The sequence below is a fragment of the Cricetulus griseus genome, chromosome 7 (assembly GCF_003668045.3).
Source record: "Cricetulus griseus strain 17A/GY chromosome 7, alternate assembly CriGri-PICRH-1.0, whole genome shotgun sequence".
NCBI lineage: Eukaryota > Metazoa > Chordata > Mammalia > Rodentia > Cricetidae > Cricetulus > Cricetulus griseus.
The window spans coordinates 43185174-43202548 of NC_048600.1; the positions used below are offsets into that span (position 1 = coordinate 43185174).

At 51.1% G+C, this 17375-nt stretch overlaps 2 protein-coding genes across 2 annotated transcripts; one reads left to right on the top strand and one right to left on the bottom strand.

Moving 5' to 3' along the window:
• The first annotated feature begins 8443 nt into the window (after positions 1-8443).
• Positions 8444-12327, top strand: Bicdl2 (BICD family like cargo adaptor 2). Its single transcript, XM_027424865.2, has 9 exons — positions 8444-8631; positions 8832-9047; positions 9195-9311; positions 9392-9538; positions 10197-10394; positions 10507-10656; positions 10904-11034; positions 11574-11694; positions 11786-12327. The coding sequence occupies exons 1-9, from the start codon at positions 8545-8547 to the stop codon at positions 11945-11947; spliced, it is 1329 nt and encodes a 442-aa protein (XP_027280666.1). The 5' UTR covers positions 8444-8544; the 3' UTR covers positions 11948-12327.
• On the bottom strand, positions 12267-17269 carry Thoc6 (THO complex 6). The gene is made up of 13 exons (XM_027424866.2): positions 17131-17269; positions 14450-14565; positions 14279-14343; positions 14087-14190; positions 13959-13996; positions 13823-13871; positions 13662-13733; positions 13471-13573; positions 13184-13233; positions 13047-13109; positions 12855-12965; positions 12640-12774; positions 12267-12563 (listed from the first exon to the last, which is right to left on the bottom strand). The coding sequence occupies exons 1-13, from the start codon at positions 17167-17169 to the stop codon at positions 12483-12485; spliced, it is 1026 nt and encodes a 341-aa protein (XP_027280667.1). The 5' UTR covers positions 17170-17269; the 3' UTR covers positions 12267-12482.
• Positions 17270-17375: the final 106 nt, after the last annotated feature.

A 17375-nucleotide genomic window follows, 5' to 3' on the forward strand; every position in this document is an offset into this window, starting at 1 on the left:
TACTTTGAACTTAGACCCATTTTGGATGAAATTGTCCCAAGTCAAAAGGAACTGAACATGGGTTGGATTAGCAGTTGTGTTGGGTATCCAAAGAAGAAGTCAGTAGTGTGTGGTCAGCTACGTAGTTCACCAATGGCTGTCCCAAGTTGGAAAGGCCTAGAAGGTCTCCAAATTGCTGAGTCCAGGAGGCTGGATGTCTCAGCAGTCCCAGTCTGGCATGAAGACCTGGAAGATTCCTGGAGAGATGACGATCTTCAGTCTACATTGGAATCCAGAAGTTGGTTCTAATATTGTTGAAGGATTGACTTAGCAACAGGATAGATGACCCTGGCATGGAGAGTGAGGACAAGCAGGCCAAAAGCAAAGTCTCTTCTTCTTCCATGCCCTTTTGTTTTTGTTTTGAGACAGGGGCTCACTTTGTAACTCTGGTTGGCCTCACACTCTCAGAGATCCTTCTGCTTCTGCCTCCCAAGTGCTGGAATTCCTCAAAATACTCTGCCCTCGTCCAGGGCTTCCCTCTATAATATCTCTAGCTGTCCTGGAACTCCAGTTGTAGTTCCGGCTGATCTGGAACTCAGAGATCCGCCTGTCTCTGCCTCCCAAACTCTGGGATTAAAGGTGTGAGCTACCACGCCCTGGCTCAAAATACTTTTTGTTGTTGTTGTTGTTGTTGTTTTGTTGTTGTTTTGAGACAGGGTTTCTCTGTGCAACAACAGCTCTGACTAGCTCTGGCCTCTAGGCTGGCCTCTAATTCACAGAGATCCACCTCCCCCTGCCTCCTGAGTGCTGGGATTAAAGGCTTCACTCTTTCTAAGGAGGAAAGTGCAAACAAGGCTGTGGATGTGGAAGCTTGTTTGTTTTAGGTTTTGAGTCAGGGTCTTGCCTTGTAGCTCAGGCTAGACTCAAGATCACCATTCTCCAGTCTCAGCCTCTTACGTGCAGGCTTTGAAGCAGTTCTTGTTGACATACTGAATAAACTAGCTATATATAGGAACAGCGTTTCTTTCATCTAGTTGTCTTTGATATAGCATATATGACATCAGTATATTACTAAATACTACTCTGTAATTGCAAAAAGCATTGCAGCTTTTTTTGTTGTTGTTGTTGTTTTTTTTGTTTGTTTGTTTTTTGGTTTTTTGAGGCAGGGTTTCTCTGTGGCTTTGGAGGCTGTCCTGGAACTAGCTCTTGTAGACCAGGCTGGTCTCGAACTCACAGAGATCCTCTGCTTCTGCCTCCTGAGTGCTGGGATTAAAGGCGTGTGCCACCAATGCCCAGCCGCATTGCAGCTATTTTGAAAGCTTCTATGTAATTTTTAAAATAAATCAATAGTGCATTCAGTGTGAAATATTTCATTCAAAGATTTTAAGTCCTCCCCACAATGTACCCATTGTTCATAGCCTTCATACATGTCATAAAAGCCTGGAGGTACTGTGGTTTGGAAGAAATCTCTTCCTCCCTAGTTACCTGTGTGGAAGAGAAGAGGGGACTATAGGGTTGTTCTCCTGGCTTCTAGATGCCCAGAAGAGCTTGACTAGGTACTGTAAGATCTAGGAAGCCCTCCCCAAGAAGGAGACTCCCTCCCTCCACTCTTAGCCATGGTTCACTAGGGGCTAGTTAGATGGAGAGTAGGTGAGAATAGGTGTGGAAGTTGGGCACAGGCCTCCAGAAGGCTGGCTTGCTTGTGAGCCCTACTGAAGAGCATAAGACGGCTGCTGAATGGTCTCTCATATCCAGCTTCTGGGGCTGGAAGTCTCCAATTGTAGGGTGGCTTATAGCTAGGTGCAGAGCTGGGAACTAGATTCAAATGTCCAAAAACTCTGGGGCTATAGAGACTAAAGCAGAATGAGTATCCACACCCAGACTGACATAAAAAGACACTATCTTAAAACAAAATCCAAAGAGTGTCTTGGATTAGACAATCTGGGGTGAAGATCTGTATGTACCCACGAACAATTGATGTTACCTCTCACATCCAGGTTGCTCACCTATGACTGGGATGACCTCATAGGTTTGTCGTGGGGGTGGAGAACAATGGAACACATAGGTGAGTCACGGAGTGCAGTTCTTTACTCTCATTGAATCTTTACACTCCTGCAGCCAAGAGCTGCCCTTGCCCTTACTTACAGATAAGGGAACTGAGGACCGCAGGGGTTAGTCAGCTGAATGGCACAGGCACACACACCTCTGGCCAATAGCCAAACTGGAATTAGAACTGAAGCCATGTGATGTCAGCACCCATGAACTAAGCTCCTTTGCTCTATTGTTTTATTGGTTTGTTTCCAGTTTATAGGTCTACACTCCTTCCCACGACTTGGGTGTGCTGTGAGCCACCCAGAGGGAGGGCCCTAGTCTCATCATGTCCAGATGAGGTCAGCACCTGCCTAATTGGAGGGCTTCTGCCAAGGTGGGCAGAGCATGGTGTGCTAGGTGGCTTCCAAGTAACAGGCCATTGATTTTCTTTTTCTTTTCTTTCTTTCTTTCCTTCTTTCTTTCTTTTTTTTTAAAGATTTATTTATTATGTATACAGTGTACTGTTTGCATGTATGCCTCTAGGCCAGAAGAGGGCACAGATCTCATCATAGATGGTTCTGAGCCATCATGTGATTGCTAGGAATTGAACTCAGGTCCTCTGGAAGAGGAGCCAGTGCTCTTAACCTCTGAGCCATCTCTCCAGGCCCATTTTTTTCTTTTAAGACAGGGTTTCTCTGTGTAACCCTGGCTGTCCTGAAACTCACTCTATAGACCAGGCTGGCTTCAAACTCAAGAGGCCCACCTGCCTCTGCCCCTCTGAGTGCTGGTTTTAAAGGCATGTGCCACCAGTGCCCAGTCTACCTCCTAATTTTTAGACCTAAGGCCTCCAACTTCCCAAGACTAGGGTGTCCTGAACCCTTGCCAGAGACACAGAGAGCAGCTGAAAAAGCAGATTATAAGGACTATAGCCCCGAGGTAGAGCTCCTGGTTAGAATGTAGAAGCTCTGGGTTCAACTCCAGCATATCACTCCCTTCTGCTTCCACAGCACTGTCTCAATCATGTACACACTTTCAGCTGATATCCTGGCAGTAGCTTCAAATCATCCTGGAGGGAGTGTTTGTACCACAGAAACTGGTAAAAGCATCAAGCTGTGGCTTTTGCTCTCCCCAGAGACTGTTGTTAGACATTTGCCAGCAGACCACTTTCCCAGAGATCTATTTGTCCTCTTTATGTGGTCTGGAATTCCTGTCCTGTGTCTCCTCAGGAGACCATGGTGTCAGAGGAAATTTATGACAAGGCACAGGGCCAAGCTGGGGTCCCACTTTATGGCCTGGTCCAACATCACCTGCCTTGGACCCCATCCCTGCATATCATGACTGCTGGCCTTGCAGGAACATGGGACCCAACTCTGCAAAATGAAAGAACTGAGACCCCACATTTTCAGCCACATGGACTCAGGTGAGCTTAGAGGCAAGCCACCTTAAGTGCACGGTCACCAGTGTCTTGTATGCAACATGGAATTTATTAAATAATAAGTTGCTAGGGCCAGGGAAATAGTTGGTAGAGTACTTATCTAGCATATGCCAGGCCCTGGGGTCAAACCCTTATTGCAGCATAAAATGGGAGTGTAATGGTGTGTGCCTGCCATCCTAGCACCCAGAGGTGGAGCCAGAAACTTCTGAAGCTCAAAGTCATCCTCTATTCTTTAGTGAGTCTGAGGTCATCCTGTGATACATGAGACCCTGCCACCACCACCCCAAAAGATGTTAACATTGCACTTTCACTGTTTATAATTGTGGTGGTTTGAATTAGAATAATCCCATAGGCTCATACATTTGGGTGTTTTGTCCCCAGTTGGTGGAACTGTTTGGGAAGGATTAGGAGGTGTAATCTTGTTGGAGGAGGTATGTCACTGGGGGTGGGCTTACGATTTCAAAGTCCATACCAGGTCCAGTCTGCTGCCATGCTCCCTGCCATGATGATTATGGAGACTCACCCTCTGGAGCCATGAGCCCCAAGTTAAATGCTCTCTTCTATAAGTTGACTTGGTCACGATGCTTTGTCACAGCAATAGAAAAGTAACTAAGACACTAACCAACTTGTGCCCCAAACAAACCCAGTGTTTTCTCTGAGCCTCAGCCTGCACCTCTATAAAACGGAGTGTCAGTAGCAGTTGCTTCCTTAGGATGTCACAAAGATAAACAATTTGTTCCTATAAAAGAGCTTTCTTAGTGGAGGATTTACCGCGTTGTCCTTACTTCCTGTCCCAAAGGCAAGTGTGAAGAGCATGATGCTGACTTCTATGCTCAGCCTATGATCTGCACATAGTAGGTGTTCAATTACTGTTCCCAGTAGGAGCAAGATGGGCCTTTAAGAGGATGGAGGTGACTTTCCTTTGACAGTGCCTGGCCATTCCCACCACTAGGGGGCGTCCCAGTACCTCCCGCTGCACCGCCCCCTCACCTGTGGAAGCCTGCACCTGGCGCCGCCTCCGGAAGAGGACATTGGGGATCAGGGGAACTTCGGAGGTAGCCCGGTGGCGACAGGTGAGAGCCTAGGGGGTGCAGAGGGCGGGACAACCAGACTTTAGGCATGGTTGGGGAAGACCGGTCGGCAGGTCAGATTGAGAGAGCTCAGGAACCGCCTCTAGGGACTCTGGAAAAAAACTCCGAGAAACCAGGACACCACCAGCAAAGAGAGTGGTGGGTAGGCGCTGGATACCCAAAGCAGGGGTCGGGGGACCCACTGGATCTGGACCTGAGACAGCTGGGCTAGGATAGGGCTTCTGTATCACCTGGGATTTTCAAGCCCTGGGGTACTTGCCACCTGTCGAGAGGAGGGGGCAGGTGTGTGTGTGCTCTGGGGTGGGAATAGGGAGCGGAAGGTCTTCCGGGGGTTGGCACGGAGAAGTCAGAGTGTCAGGTCTTTCCTCCTGAGCCCCTAAGACCCTGTCCCTGGGCGGCCCTCGTAAAGCACAGGGCTCCCATCCCCAGGGGCGGGCCGGGAAGTAAACAGAAACCCGAAGTGGCGGCGATGGTGTGCTGGCTGGCACAACCTGTTACCTCGCCCTGCGCTGGGCCAGCGCCAAGGCCCAGGGAAATTGGGGGTCTGGGGATGAGGATTCCTAAATCAGGAGGGGTAGAGGCAGGAATACCTGGGTCTTTCTAAAATAAAGACCTAAGAGATTCCGCTGGGAATCCAGGAGAGAGGGACTCGATGGGTATTAAGGCTGACAAGGCTATACAAGTCTAAAATACCTGGGGCCTGAGAAAGTAGTCAGAATACGGGGAAGCAAACGGCTAGAGATCTGAGTTTCTGGAAGGGGAAGGAGTTGGATGCCTATCGCTAAAGGGTCAAGACACACTCAGGTACCTAATGGTGACCTGCCCTTTTGGGATAAGGAGTTGGTTTATCCTTGAAGGCTGAGTATACCTGAATCTGCATTCTAGGATTAGTGCCCAGGTGGTGAGGGACTGGGAAGAGGAGCAGGAACTGTTAAAGGGTGGCTTGTGGTACCTGAGTGCAGGGACAAAACTTCCTGAAGGCAAAGACCATGTGGCAAAGGCAGAAGGTAGGAATCAGAAGGCAAGATGGCTGATTTCATCGTGCTTCCTGCCTCAGTCTACCCTGAGGTCATTAACGGAGCTGAGTGGCCAACATGGATCATTAACCCTTGTTGGCCCAGGGAGGCCCTGGCTGCAAGATTGGGAGGCTTGGGTGTTTGCTACCAGGTGCTGAGCCCTGGGGCTGCTACAGATCAGCAACAACCTGTCTCCACAGATGTGCAGGTACCATGGACTCCCCTGGTGGGCCAAGCTTCCCTCCTGGGCTGCTGTCAGGGGGCGCTTCTCCTAGCGGTGATGAAGGATTCTTCCCCTTTGTGCTGGAGCGCCGAGACTCCTTCCTGGGAGGGGGCCCAGGGCCAGAGGAACCGGAGGACCTGGCCCTGCAGCTGCAGCAGAAAGAGAAGGACCTGCTGCTGGCGGCTGAGCTCGGCAAGATGCTTCTGGAACGCAATGAGGAGCTTCGGAGGCAGCTGGAAACCCTGAACGCTCAGCACTTGGAGCATGAAGAGGTGAGCTGGCTTCTGGGGCACATGGAGGGCTGGCAGGGCTGGGGTGGGCAGGGATGAGAGCCCAACAAACAGAAGAGCACCAGGGAGGACAAGTGGGCAGAATGATGCCTCCCAAACAGATCTGGGCAGGGAAACCAAGGATAGTACCAGCCTGTAGTTCCAAGACTCTGTCCCAAGAGTCAGGCATGGTGACACAGGCCTTTAATCCCAGCACTGGGGAGGCAGAGGCAGGCAGATCTCTATGCCAACCTGTTCTATTCTGCATAGTGAGACTCTGTCTCAAAAAAAAAAAAAAAAAAAAAGAAAGAAAGAAAGAAAGAAAAAGAAAGGAAGAAAGAAAGTCAGCAAGAACTCTAGACTGGAGGTGTAGCTCAGTAGTAAAGCATTTTTGTAACACATGCTTGGGTTTTGTCCCCAGTACAGCAATAAATAATAAAATAATCTCTGGCTGGATGTGGTGACACACACCTTTAATCCCAGCACCCTAGGAGTCAGGAACAAGCAGATATCTGTGAAACCTAGCTGGTCTACATAAGTGCCAGACCATCCAGGACTATATAGTGAGATCCTATCTCAATGATGAATAATTTTAGGACAAACAATCTGCATTCAGATTCCTGTCTGGCTGTGTGACCCTGGGCAAGCTGTTGGCCCTCTCTAAATCTAAAGACTAGCTCATCAGCCATCTACCATGAACCCAGATACTGGGAGCTGCTCCTAGCCTTCACCCTGCTAAATGCCCCCTTTCTCTTGGTTCTTGTCCAATCCTGGATTGTAGCATTGGGTCTTCACTCTGTCAGCCACTCTCACCCTGGGGCTCATACGTGTATTTGTAAACACCTTCATTTACCCACATTATAGACCTAGATCCCTGCTCCAAGCTGACCTTGGTGGCCAGCTACCCTGCACCCTCTCCATCCGGCCACCAGCCAGCATTTGCATATGAATGTTGCTCAGGACTCTTCCCATACCTATCAGCCATACTGAATGTTCTAAGCCAGGTTCCAAATTCTCCAACCCATATTTCATTTGCTCTGTAGCTTCAGCACTGGTGGGAGCCTCCACGTCTCCACCTCAAGCTCTGCAGTGTCCCCACATTGGCCCCAGCTTTCCAGGACTCTATGAATATGGTAGCAGAGAACAAGAAAAAGTCCAGTTAGATGGGGCAGGGGTGCACGCTTTTAATCCCAGTGCTCAGGAGGCAGAGGCAGGTGGGTCTCTGTGAGTTTGAGGCCAGCCTGGTCAACAGAGTGAGTTCCAGGACAGGATCCAGAGCTACACAGAGAAGCCCTGTCTCAAAAAACCAAAAAAAAAAAAAGGAAAAAGAAAAAAAATCATATGACTTTATCCTGGATTAGCATCTCTCATCACAGTTAGAATGAAACTGAAACTCCTCACTGAGGCCTAAAAGTCCCAGGAACTGCTGTCTTCTGGTGTCAATGTCATCTTTCCTCTTCTAACAGGGCCTTTTTCAGTTCCTCGAATGACTCGGGCCTGCTCTTTTAGGGCTGTTGCCTGCCTGCCCCACTTTTGAGTCAGGTTTGCTGTGAAGCTCAGGGCTGGCCTTGAACTCATCATCCTCTCTCCTCAGTCTCCCAAATGCCGAGATTACAGATCTGTTCACAGATGTGTGCCATTGCTTCTGGTTTGCACTTGCTGTTCCACTTGTAACCCTTACCGGTTGGCTTCCCATGTCCTGCAGGAGCCAATGCAAACATCAGCCCCTCCTTAAGTGACCCCCCCCAGCTTCTCCTCCTCACTTCCCTGAGTTCCTCCACAGCCCTTGCTCTCTGAAATTGCCTGATTCAGGCATGTGCCCATTTGCCTGTGACCCTCTGGCAATGAATTTGAACTTGCTGGTCTCCCTCGATTCTTTAGCCAGACCCTAGACTAAGAGGAGCACAGGAAACACTGAATAGAGATGACAATGTCTGAAGGGGTTGAAGGGCAAGGGCTTGAAGATATTAAAGGGACTTACAGATATTGCAAGTAGCAGAGCTAAGCACCAGCCAGGAAAATTGAGCCCCAAAGCTGCCCAGGGCTTTGTTGCCATAGCAATATTAAGAGTTTGACTAGATTGCCATGCCTGCTGTACTAACTTCGGACCCTGCTTCCTCATCTGAGGATGTTGGTGCTCCCTCTAGTGGACGAAATGAAGTAATACAGATAGAGAGCCAGAAAAAGCACCTGGCTGAAACACCTGCTGATAATTGTAGCAACTGTGGTTAGTCACCTGGCTCATCCCTTCCTGCTTTGGGGGCCGGAGACAGTGGACGCCCCCAGACCTGTCTGTCTTCCCATGCTGGACACCTTAGTGTGTTAAGTGCCCCACCACCACCACACCCCACCCCCGCGCTGGTCCAACAGGTTTAGAGGCGGGCAGATAGAGGGGTGGGGCTCTGGGTGGGACAGCCCAGGATTAATTAGAGGGAGAAGAGGAGAGGGGCTGGGCCAAACTGGCCCACAGACGTTCCAGGAGACTTCGAAGTGGGAGGCCATGGGCCGGGGCTTAAATTCTACCAGACTCAGGCGCCAAAAACGACGCTTACGACTTCGGGTCCAGAAGCCCAGGCGGCAGCAGGAGGTGAGTGGGCCTCAGGGCTGTGATTCCCACCCGTCCTGTGTCAGCCCACCTGTCCTGCGGGTAACCTGCTTCCTAGCTCTCTCTGGGTGCCATTTCACTCTTTCTGCCTCTTACTGACTCTTTTTTGCTTTCTTGTCCCTTCACCATAGTCTCTGAGTTTGCTCCAGTCTTAGGTGGCTTCGTCTTTCCCCTCCCCACAGAGGCTGCAGCAGGAGAATCATGAGCTCCGCCGTGGACTGGCAGCCCGGGGTGCTGAGTGGGAAGCCAGAGCTGTGGAGCTGGAAGGAGATGTGGAAGCCCTACGGGCCCAGCTTGGGGAGCAGCGGTCAGAGCAGCAGGACAGTGGTCGAGAGAGGGCAAGGGCCCTCAGTGAACTCAGCGAGCAAAACCTCAGACTCAGCCAGCAGCTGGCCCAGGTAAAATGGCTCTGACTCCTAGGGGAGGTGGTAGTGGTGGCTGACACACAGGTCCTCAGTGGGGGACAAGTCAATAGGCAGGCTGTATTTGGTGTTGAACCCAGACCGTTGGATGGCTCCATTGTCGGTCCCCACCCCCACCCCCAGGCCTCCAGGACGGAGCAGGACCTGCAACGGGAGCTGGACACCCTTCGGGGGCAGTGTCAGACTCAAGCCCTGGCCGGGGCAGAGCTGAGAGCACGGCTGGAAAGTCTGCAGGCGGAGGTGAGTATCAGCTAGTGCTCCCCGAGACTGCCCAGCAGCCCCCCACCACAGCCTGTGCCTCATCTGACACCTGTCCCCAGAACCAGATGCTGCAGGACCGCCGGCAGGACCTGGAGGCTCAGATCCGAGGCCTTCGTGAGGAAGTGGACAAAGGTCAAAGCAGGCTACAGACCACCCATGAGGAGTTGCTGCTGCTTCATCGAGAGAGAAAAGAGCACCAGCTAGAGGTGACCAGAGGGTAGGGGATGGGGCCAGCCAGCTAGGCCCTTGGCAGTGCCTCAGGACTTTCTGGAAGATGTGGCCAGAGTAGGGGCAAGTGGGACCCTGAGGGCAAGTGGGAACCGAGAAAGAGTATGGAGTGAGGGGAATGAAGTCTTAAAGTGCTTCAGAGCCTGCCTGGAAGGCCCGGAAGAGGGCTGAGAGCGGAGCTCAGGACAGAAATACCTCGTCTGGGGCTGGGGACAGGGTGAAAAAGGGGAGAGTAGCCTGAGTTCAGATGGTTTGGTATCTCAGCCCCACCTTACCTCAGTTTCCCCACTTGTGAGATGGGGTGGTATTATACACCTCAAAGGACCGAGGTGAGGGTGTGAGGCTCAGAAGGATCAATAAACGCTAGATCAAAGCTATTAGTGAATTAGAAGGAAGGCTGTGCAGGGGATGGCCTGGACCCGATGATGCCAGGCACGCCCTGCTTTATGGGTGAGGAAATTGGTGCTTGCGAGGGGAGGTGTGTATTCCAGGTTGCTCTGTGATTCACGAGAGGGGGCCGGCCTAGTCCATCGGGATGCTGACCCTGGCACTGCTTGGCCCTCGGGCGCCTCCTGTGGGCCCACCGCAGAGCGCAGGCTTCCTGCTGACAGTTGGAATGATCTGTATGACCTTCAGCTGGACCGGGCTCGCTTTGAGGCTGGAGAGGCGCTGAGCACGCTGCGGAGGCTGCAGAGGCGGGTCTCAGAGCTGGAGGAGGAGTCGAGACTCCAGGACGCCGAAGTGTCGGGTGCCTCCCTACAGACCGAGCTGGCCCACAGCCTTGACAGTGACCAAGACCAAGACCAGCATGTCAGTGAGTGTGAAGGCGCCCAGGTGAGCTCTCAGCCTACCACCCCGCATTAGAATAACCAATGAGGGTTCGCAGGCTCCGCACTTCTTTCCCCGGAGGTTCCATGCAGCAGTGATCCATTCCTTTGGCCTACAGACTATCTTGTCCCCGGAGATCCAAGAGGCACCCAGTCCCCAGCCTTCGATCCAGGAAGAGAACTTGGAGCCCCCGAAGAAGCGAGCATCCTTGAGCCCAGCCGAGATACTGGAGCAGAAGGAGGCAGAAGTGGCCCGGCTGCAGGATGAGGTTGGAGAGGGGATGGTACTGGATGCAAAGGCCCAAGATGTCCCGACCTTTCCCATCTTCACTACTGTCCAACCCACTCCTCAGTGAGCCTGTAGTTGTTTCCTGAGCTGGCCTGTATCTCCAGGAAGCCTTCTGGACTCCACTCTCCTCCCTAAACTTCTCCCTTCATCCCTCCTGAGGCTGTGGGAGGAGGGCACGTTGTCCTATAAGGTTCATGTACCACTCTTCCTTCTTCCCTGGCCTGCAGATCGTCCTGCACCGCACAGAGCTACAGACGCTACGGGATGAGCTACAGCGACAGAAGGAGCTGAGGGCGCAGGACAATCCCGAGGAAGCCCTGAGCTGTGCGCTCTCTGACCGCGACGAAGCAGTGAACAAGTGAGCCTGGCATTCTCACCCACTGCTGCAGCGGGGCTTGTTCTCTGGCCTTTTCTGGGCCCTCATTTCCACCGCCCTGACAAGAGTATAACCTCCATCTTGACTCACCCCACCCCACCCCCTTTTCACCAGCTTCCTAGAGTCCCCAATACCCTCCGACCACATTTTTTAAAAAGATTTTATTTATTATGTATACAACAATCTGCTTCCATGTATATATGCACACCAGAAGAGGGCACCAGATCTCATAATGGTAGTACCATGTGGTTACTGGTAATTGAACTCAGGACCTCTGGAAGAGCAGTCAGTGCTCTTTTTTGTTTGTTTTTTGAGACAGGGTTTCTCTGTGTAGCTTTGGAGCCTATCCTGAAACTAGCCCTTGTAGACCAGGCTGGCCTCGAACTCACAGAGATCCGCCTGCCTCTGCCTCCCGAGTTCTGGGATTAAAGGCGTGCGCCACCAACGCCCGGCTGCAGTCAGTGCCATCTGAGCCATCTCTCCAGCGCCTGACCACATTTTCTATCCCTTCCACTATACAGGGCCCTGAAGCTGTCACTGGAGCTCAGTCGTGTTTCGCTGGAGCGGGACTCTTTGTCCCGGGAACTGCTTCGAGCCATCAGCCAGAAAGTGGCGCTGACACAGGAACTCGAGGCTTGGCAGGTGAGAGAGTGGGCCCTGAACAGGACTGGTGGGAATGCATCCTGACCTGACCCCACTCCCACTCCCACCCATACCCACCCTGCTCCTGCAGGACGACATGCAGATCGTGATTGGACAGCAGGTGCACTCCCAGCGCCAGAAGGAGCTCAGTGAGGCTGCAGCAGCCCGGCGGCGCACTAAGACTGGCTTTTCACTTCGTCTGGGATCGGGGCAGAGTGGAGGATTTCTAAGCAACCTCTTTCGAAGGACCTGAGGGCTGGGAGACAGGGCTACCTTTCCTCGCCCTGAGGCTCACTTTCTTCTTAACAGTCAAGAAAACCACAGGGCCTGAATAACTTCCAAGTGAGACCATTGTCTTCCTTGCCCCAAGAGGTGGACAGAGACACTTTGGGAGCAGGGCCAGCTTTGGGGCAGGAGCCCCAGGTGGGTGGCAGGCAGAATCATATAGGTCTATCTTCTCTAAGCAGGCTCCTGCTCTTTCTGTGGGACAGGGTTGGGGATGGGTATTTATGTGTAAAGATAAGTCAGAGCAATATATAAATCACTATACTTACTTGGTCTCCATTCTTGGATAGAAAGTGCAAACAAGAAAAGCATAAAACTTTATTTTGACAGGAAAAAGAAAAAAAAAAAGCTGAATGTAGTGGCTCACAGGTCTAAATCTCAGCACTCTGGCAACAGATAGGAGTACTCCTCAAAATTTGAGACCAAGCTGAGCCACAAAGTGAGTTCCAGGCCAGCCTGGGCTAAAGTATAAAACCCCCATCCTGAGATGGAGGATCATGATGTCAGAAGGACAGAGAGAAAGCTCGGTAGCCCAGATTGGTGAAGACATCCACTCGACAGCTGTTACCTGAAGCAGTCAGGACCTAAAAGCCAAGAAGACATGGCTGACCTACCTATCCCATAGGCCCCTTGAGATCCCACATCCGTCCCATGACCCACCTTGCACTCGGGTGCTGCTGGCTGCTGGTTGAGGCTTAGGCTGAGCAGCCCTGGAGAGGAACCAGGCACCTGGGCCTTAAGTTCCCCACTCAGCTGCCAGTGGTTGACACAACAGCCCTGGCCAGCAGACAGGATCTGTGGAGGACAAGGGTTCAGAGGTCAGGTCTAGACAGGAGCACTGGATAAGGTGACAGAATCAAGACAGAGTGTCTCACCAGGTCCTGGTAGAAGGTGACATGTTTCTGTGGTGCCCGAATCGGAAAGACAGTGGTGGGTGTAGAAGACCTGAGGTGCCAGAGGGTGAGGGCTGGGCCCCCTCCACAGACCTAGGCAGAAAGGTAGCAGGCCCCAGTCACTCTGAGCCAATGGACTTCAGCGATCACTCCATCCCACTCTGTCCAGCTTACCATCCAGTCTGAGTCAGTAGCCAAACATCCAATCCAGCGCCCATTGTGGGGCCTCGAGCACTCCTGGGAAGGAGAGAAGAGGTGAGGACACTGGGGGACGGATAAGTAAGGGGACAAGAATATAGGTCTCTCCTTACCTCATGCTTATAGACTTCGATGGTCTGAACCTCTTTGGCTATACGGAGATCTGTGGGGAAATAAAACCACTGGGACTCTTGAGGAGCAACAAAGCCCCGCCCCCACTTTCTCACTTTTTTTTTTGAGACAGAGTCTCTACATAGCCCTGGCTGTCCTGGAACTCGATCTGTAGACCACTCTGGCCTTGAACTCAGAGATCTACCAGTCTCTGTCTCCTAAGTGCTGGCATTAAAAACATATGCCACCAGACCCAGCTTACTTTCTTGCTAATTGGACTTTTCCTTACCCCAAAGCCGTACAGCTCCATCCTCACCACCAGATAGCACCTCAGGGCTGCGATCCCTCAGTGCCAGGCAATGGATATAGTCTGTGTGGCCCCGGAGGGCCCGCTGCAGGGAAAAAGGAAGGCTCAGAGGGAGATCCTGGAGGCATACTATCTTTGGCCCAGACTTGTCCTGGCTCCAGACCCCCACTCACTGTGAAGGTCCCAGTTTCCAGGTCCATAGTATGCAGCTGACAATCCCCCCCAGCCAGAATGAGTGAATTCTCCTATGGGGGAAGCAGGAGAGAGCTGAAAGTCAGTGCCAATAGGGACAGAGAGCAACGTTTGGCCTAGAATGGTCACAAAGCACTCAGACCTTGGGGACAAGCAGCAAGGCATTGATTTCAGGCACTTCCAGGCTGGTCCTAGGTGGAGGAGGAGGAGAGGCATCAGAATCCCAGAGGTAGTGCCATTGACCTCACCAGCCCTCCACCAACATGGTTCTCGCTCACCTGTATGGAGGCTGACGACGCCACAGTTCCTTACAGCCCTTCACAGAGAAACAGGAGGAAACACTGAGTGATCCCCAAACCTCTCCAGGTGAGAAAGCCCAGCCCATGCCCAGGCTCCAGACTCCTACCTTCTTGAGGATCTCTGCCCAAAGCCAGCCCTTCACTTCCCCATCCCCAGCACTGAGCAGATGCCGATCTGTGGAGACCATGCTGTAGACAGGCCCATCATGGGCTAAAGGGACATAGAGAACGTCAATGAGCCCTCTGTGTCCCCATCTCTACCCTGAGATCTCCTGAACCACACCAACAGCTATACCCACCATGGAAGGTCACCATGGGTTTTTTGCTTTCTTCTTTGGCCTCTGAACTCAAGGCAGCAGACAAACTGGAAGAAAGGTGAGGAGGAGCCAAGAGTCAGAAGCAGGGAGCATTAATCCCAGAAGGCACAAGCGCTAGGGCTTAAGTGTGATGGGACTCAGAGTGGAGGGTACCTGAAGATGGCAATCTGCCCGTAATTGTTGCCAGCTGCCAGAAACTTCCCGCAGGGCGAGACACTCTGGGAAAAGATGGTCATGTGCAGGCGCTGCAGGGCCTGCGCTACCTCAGCCTGTGGGAAGAGGGTGGATGAGGAGATTCTGGGAGGTCTGGGTCCTCCTCCTGCAGACTCCTGTTTGTCTACCCTGCCCAGACTTCAGCCCTGCTCAGCCACAGCCACAGGCATCTCCCCATACAAGAGTGGCTCCAGGAAGAGAGTGAGAAAAGGAGAACAGGGGCACAGTACCTAACACTTAGAACAAGCACCAAGCCTCTCCTGTCAGCTTAGTAGACAGATGGCACTCCCAGGAAACGCTGGTCATAATTAGGTAACTAATGAACAGTAAGAGCTTTGTAGCCAGGTTTAGTAGGTGCACAACTGTAATTCCAGCACTTAACAGTTGGAAGCAGGAAGATCAGAGGAAATTCAAGATTATCCTCAGCTACATAGTGAATTCAAGGGTAGCCTGGGCTACACGAGACAGTCTCAAATACGCACACATACACACATCTGAGGATGTAACTGAACTGATAGTGTTTGATTAGCATGCACCAGTCCCCAGCACTGCACACTGCATTAAACAAGCACACACTTGTGGCCTGTGATTTCAGCACTCAGGAGTTGCAGGCAGGAGGACATTCCCCCACTCCAAGGCAAACTCCAGACCAGCTTGAAATATGTTGACTCTGTCTCAAAAAACTAAGTGAATAAAAATAATAAATCTATTTTTAAAATAGGGGGGTGTGCCTGGAAAGATGGCTCAGCAGGTAAGTGTGCACTACTCTTGCAGAGAATCCTACAGACCCACATGCCAGATCACAACCATCTGTAACTCCAGTTCCAGGAGAGCTGACGTCACTTCCCCCAGTCCCTCCAGACAGGTTCTCACAAGAAGCCCTCTTTGTACCAGAACTCTCTATGTAGATCAGGCTGGCATCATAGAGATCTGCCTACCTCTGCCTTGCAAGTGCTGACGTTAAAGGCACTGAGTCATTAGGTCTTGTTTTGTTTTTTTCAATTTGTGTGTGTGTGTGCTGTGTATACCAGTGCCCATGAAGACTAAAAGAGCTTGTTGGGTCTCCTGAAACTGGATTACAGGCATCTGTAAACCCACTCCTATATGGATGCTGGAAACTGAACTTGGTACCTCCAGAAGAGTAGCAAGCACTTTTAACCACTGGGTCATCTCTCCAGCCCCCTGTGATGCCTCTTCTGGCCTCCGAGGATATGATAAACATACATAGCACACATACAACTGCTAGGAAAACATTTATAGACATAAAACAATGAATAAATCTTACAAGAAAATAAATGAGCCTATCGTGGAGGCACACCTTTAATCCCAACACTTGAGGAAGAGGCAGGCAGATCTCTATGAGGTCCAGGCCAGCCTGCTGTACTTCCTGAAAACTTGTTTAAAAAAAAAAAAAAGGTAACTACTCAATGGGTAGACCATGTTCTTTTGTTTGTTTGTTTTTTGTTTTTGTGGGGGGACAAGGTTTCTCTGTGTAATCCCTGGCTATCCACAAACTATCTCCGTAGACCAAGCTGGCCTCAAACTCATAGAGATCCACCTGCCTCTGCCTTCCGAGTGCTGGGATTAAAGGCATGTTCCACCACCAACAAGCCTATGCTCTCTTTTTTTTTTTTTTTTTTTTTTTAAAGATTCTATTTTTAGCCGGCCAGCGGTGTCGCAAGCCTTTGGTCCCAGCACTCGGGAGGCAGAGGCAAGGCAGATCTCTGTGAGTTCAAGACCAGCCTGGTCTATAAGAGCTAGTTCCAGGACAACCTCCAAAGCCACAGAGAAACCCTGTCTGGAAAAAAAAAATAAAGATTCTATTTTTATTGCTTTTAATTATGTGTATATGTGTGTGAGGGGAGTGTGTGCAAGTGAGTGCAGGTGTCCACACAGGCAAAAGGATGCAGATCCCCTGGAGCTGGAGTTACAGGCAATTACAAGATTTGAAATTTGAGTGCTGGGAACCAAACTTGGGTCCTCTTCCATCTTTCCAACCGCTAAAACCTATTCTAACCCAAAGTTCTGTGTTTGCGCACCAGCACTGTATATATTGGGCATTATGGCACACCCAATAGCCCATAACATTCAGAGGGAGGCAGAAGTTCAAGGTCATTCTCCATTATATAACAAAGTTCAAAGAAAGCTGGAGATATATGACACTGTCTCACAAACAACAAGCAGTTCTTGGGCTGGGGTATAATTAAATGACAGAGCATGTTCTTACTGCGTCTAAGGCCCAGGGTTTTAAAAAAGGCTCATGTACAATGATTAAACTTTTTTTTTTTTAAGTTGGGGTCTCACTATGTATCCCTGGATGACCTGGAATTCACTATGCAGCAGGCTAGTTTCTAACTCACAGAGATATGTCTGCCTCTGCCTTCCCAGTGCTGGCATTACAGGTGTGTGGAACTACGTCCAACGGCTAGTTTTTTTTAAAGTGGCTTTATTATCCTTCACAGTAAAATGTACTGACATTTAGTCCCTATGTCACTATTAGATCCCAAGGACCGGGGATCACTATTCTGGGGGGGTCAGAGTCAGAGTCCGAGTATTTCTTGGCCACCAGGTCATGGCAAGACTACAAACCCCAGAAGGCACTGTGCGCACACTCGACTCACCTGACCCAGAGGCACCGGCGACGGTGCGACGTGATCCATCTTCAGAACTACAAGTCCCAGAGGGCTCTAGGCGCGACACAACCTCTCGACTCCCTACGTGCGTGAGAGTGGTTCTTCTCGTTGCGCCCCAGGACCTGGCACTGTCGGCCGTTCAACAACTAAGGCGGCAGGTCGGTGCTGTCTCGAACCACTGAAACCTAGGGGAACTCTGCGAAGCACCCTTACGCTAAGTAGCGTCCAGGACT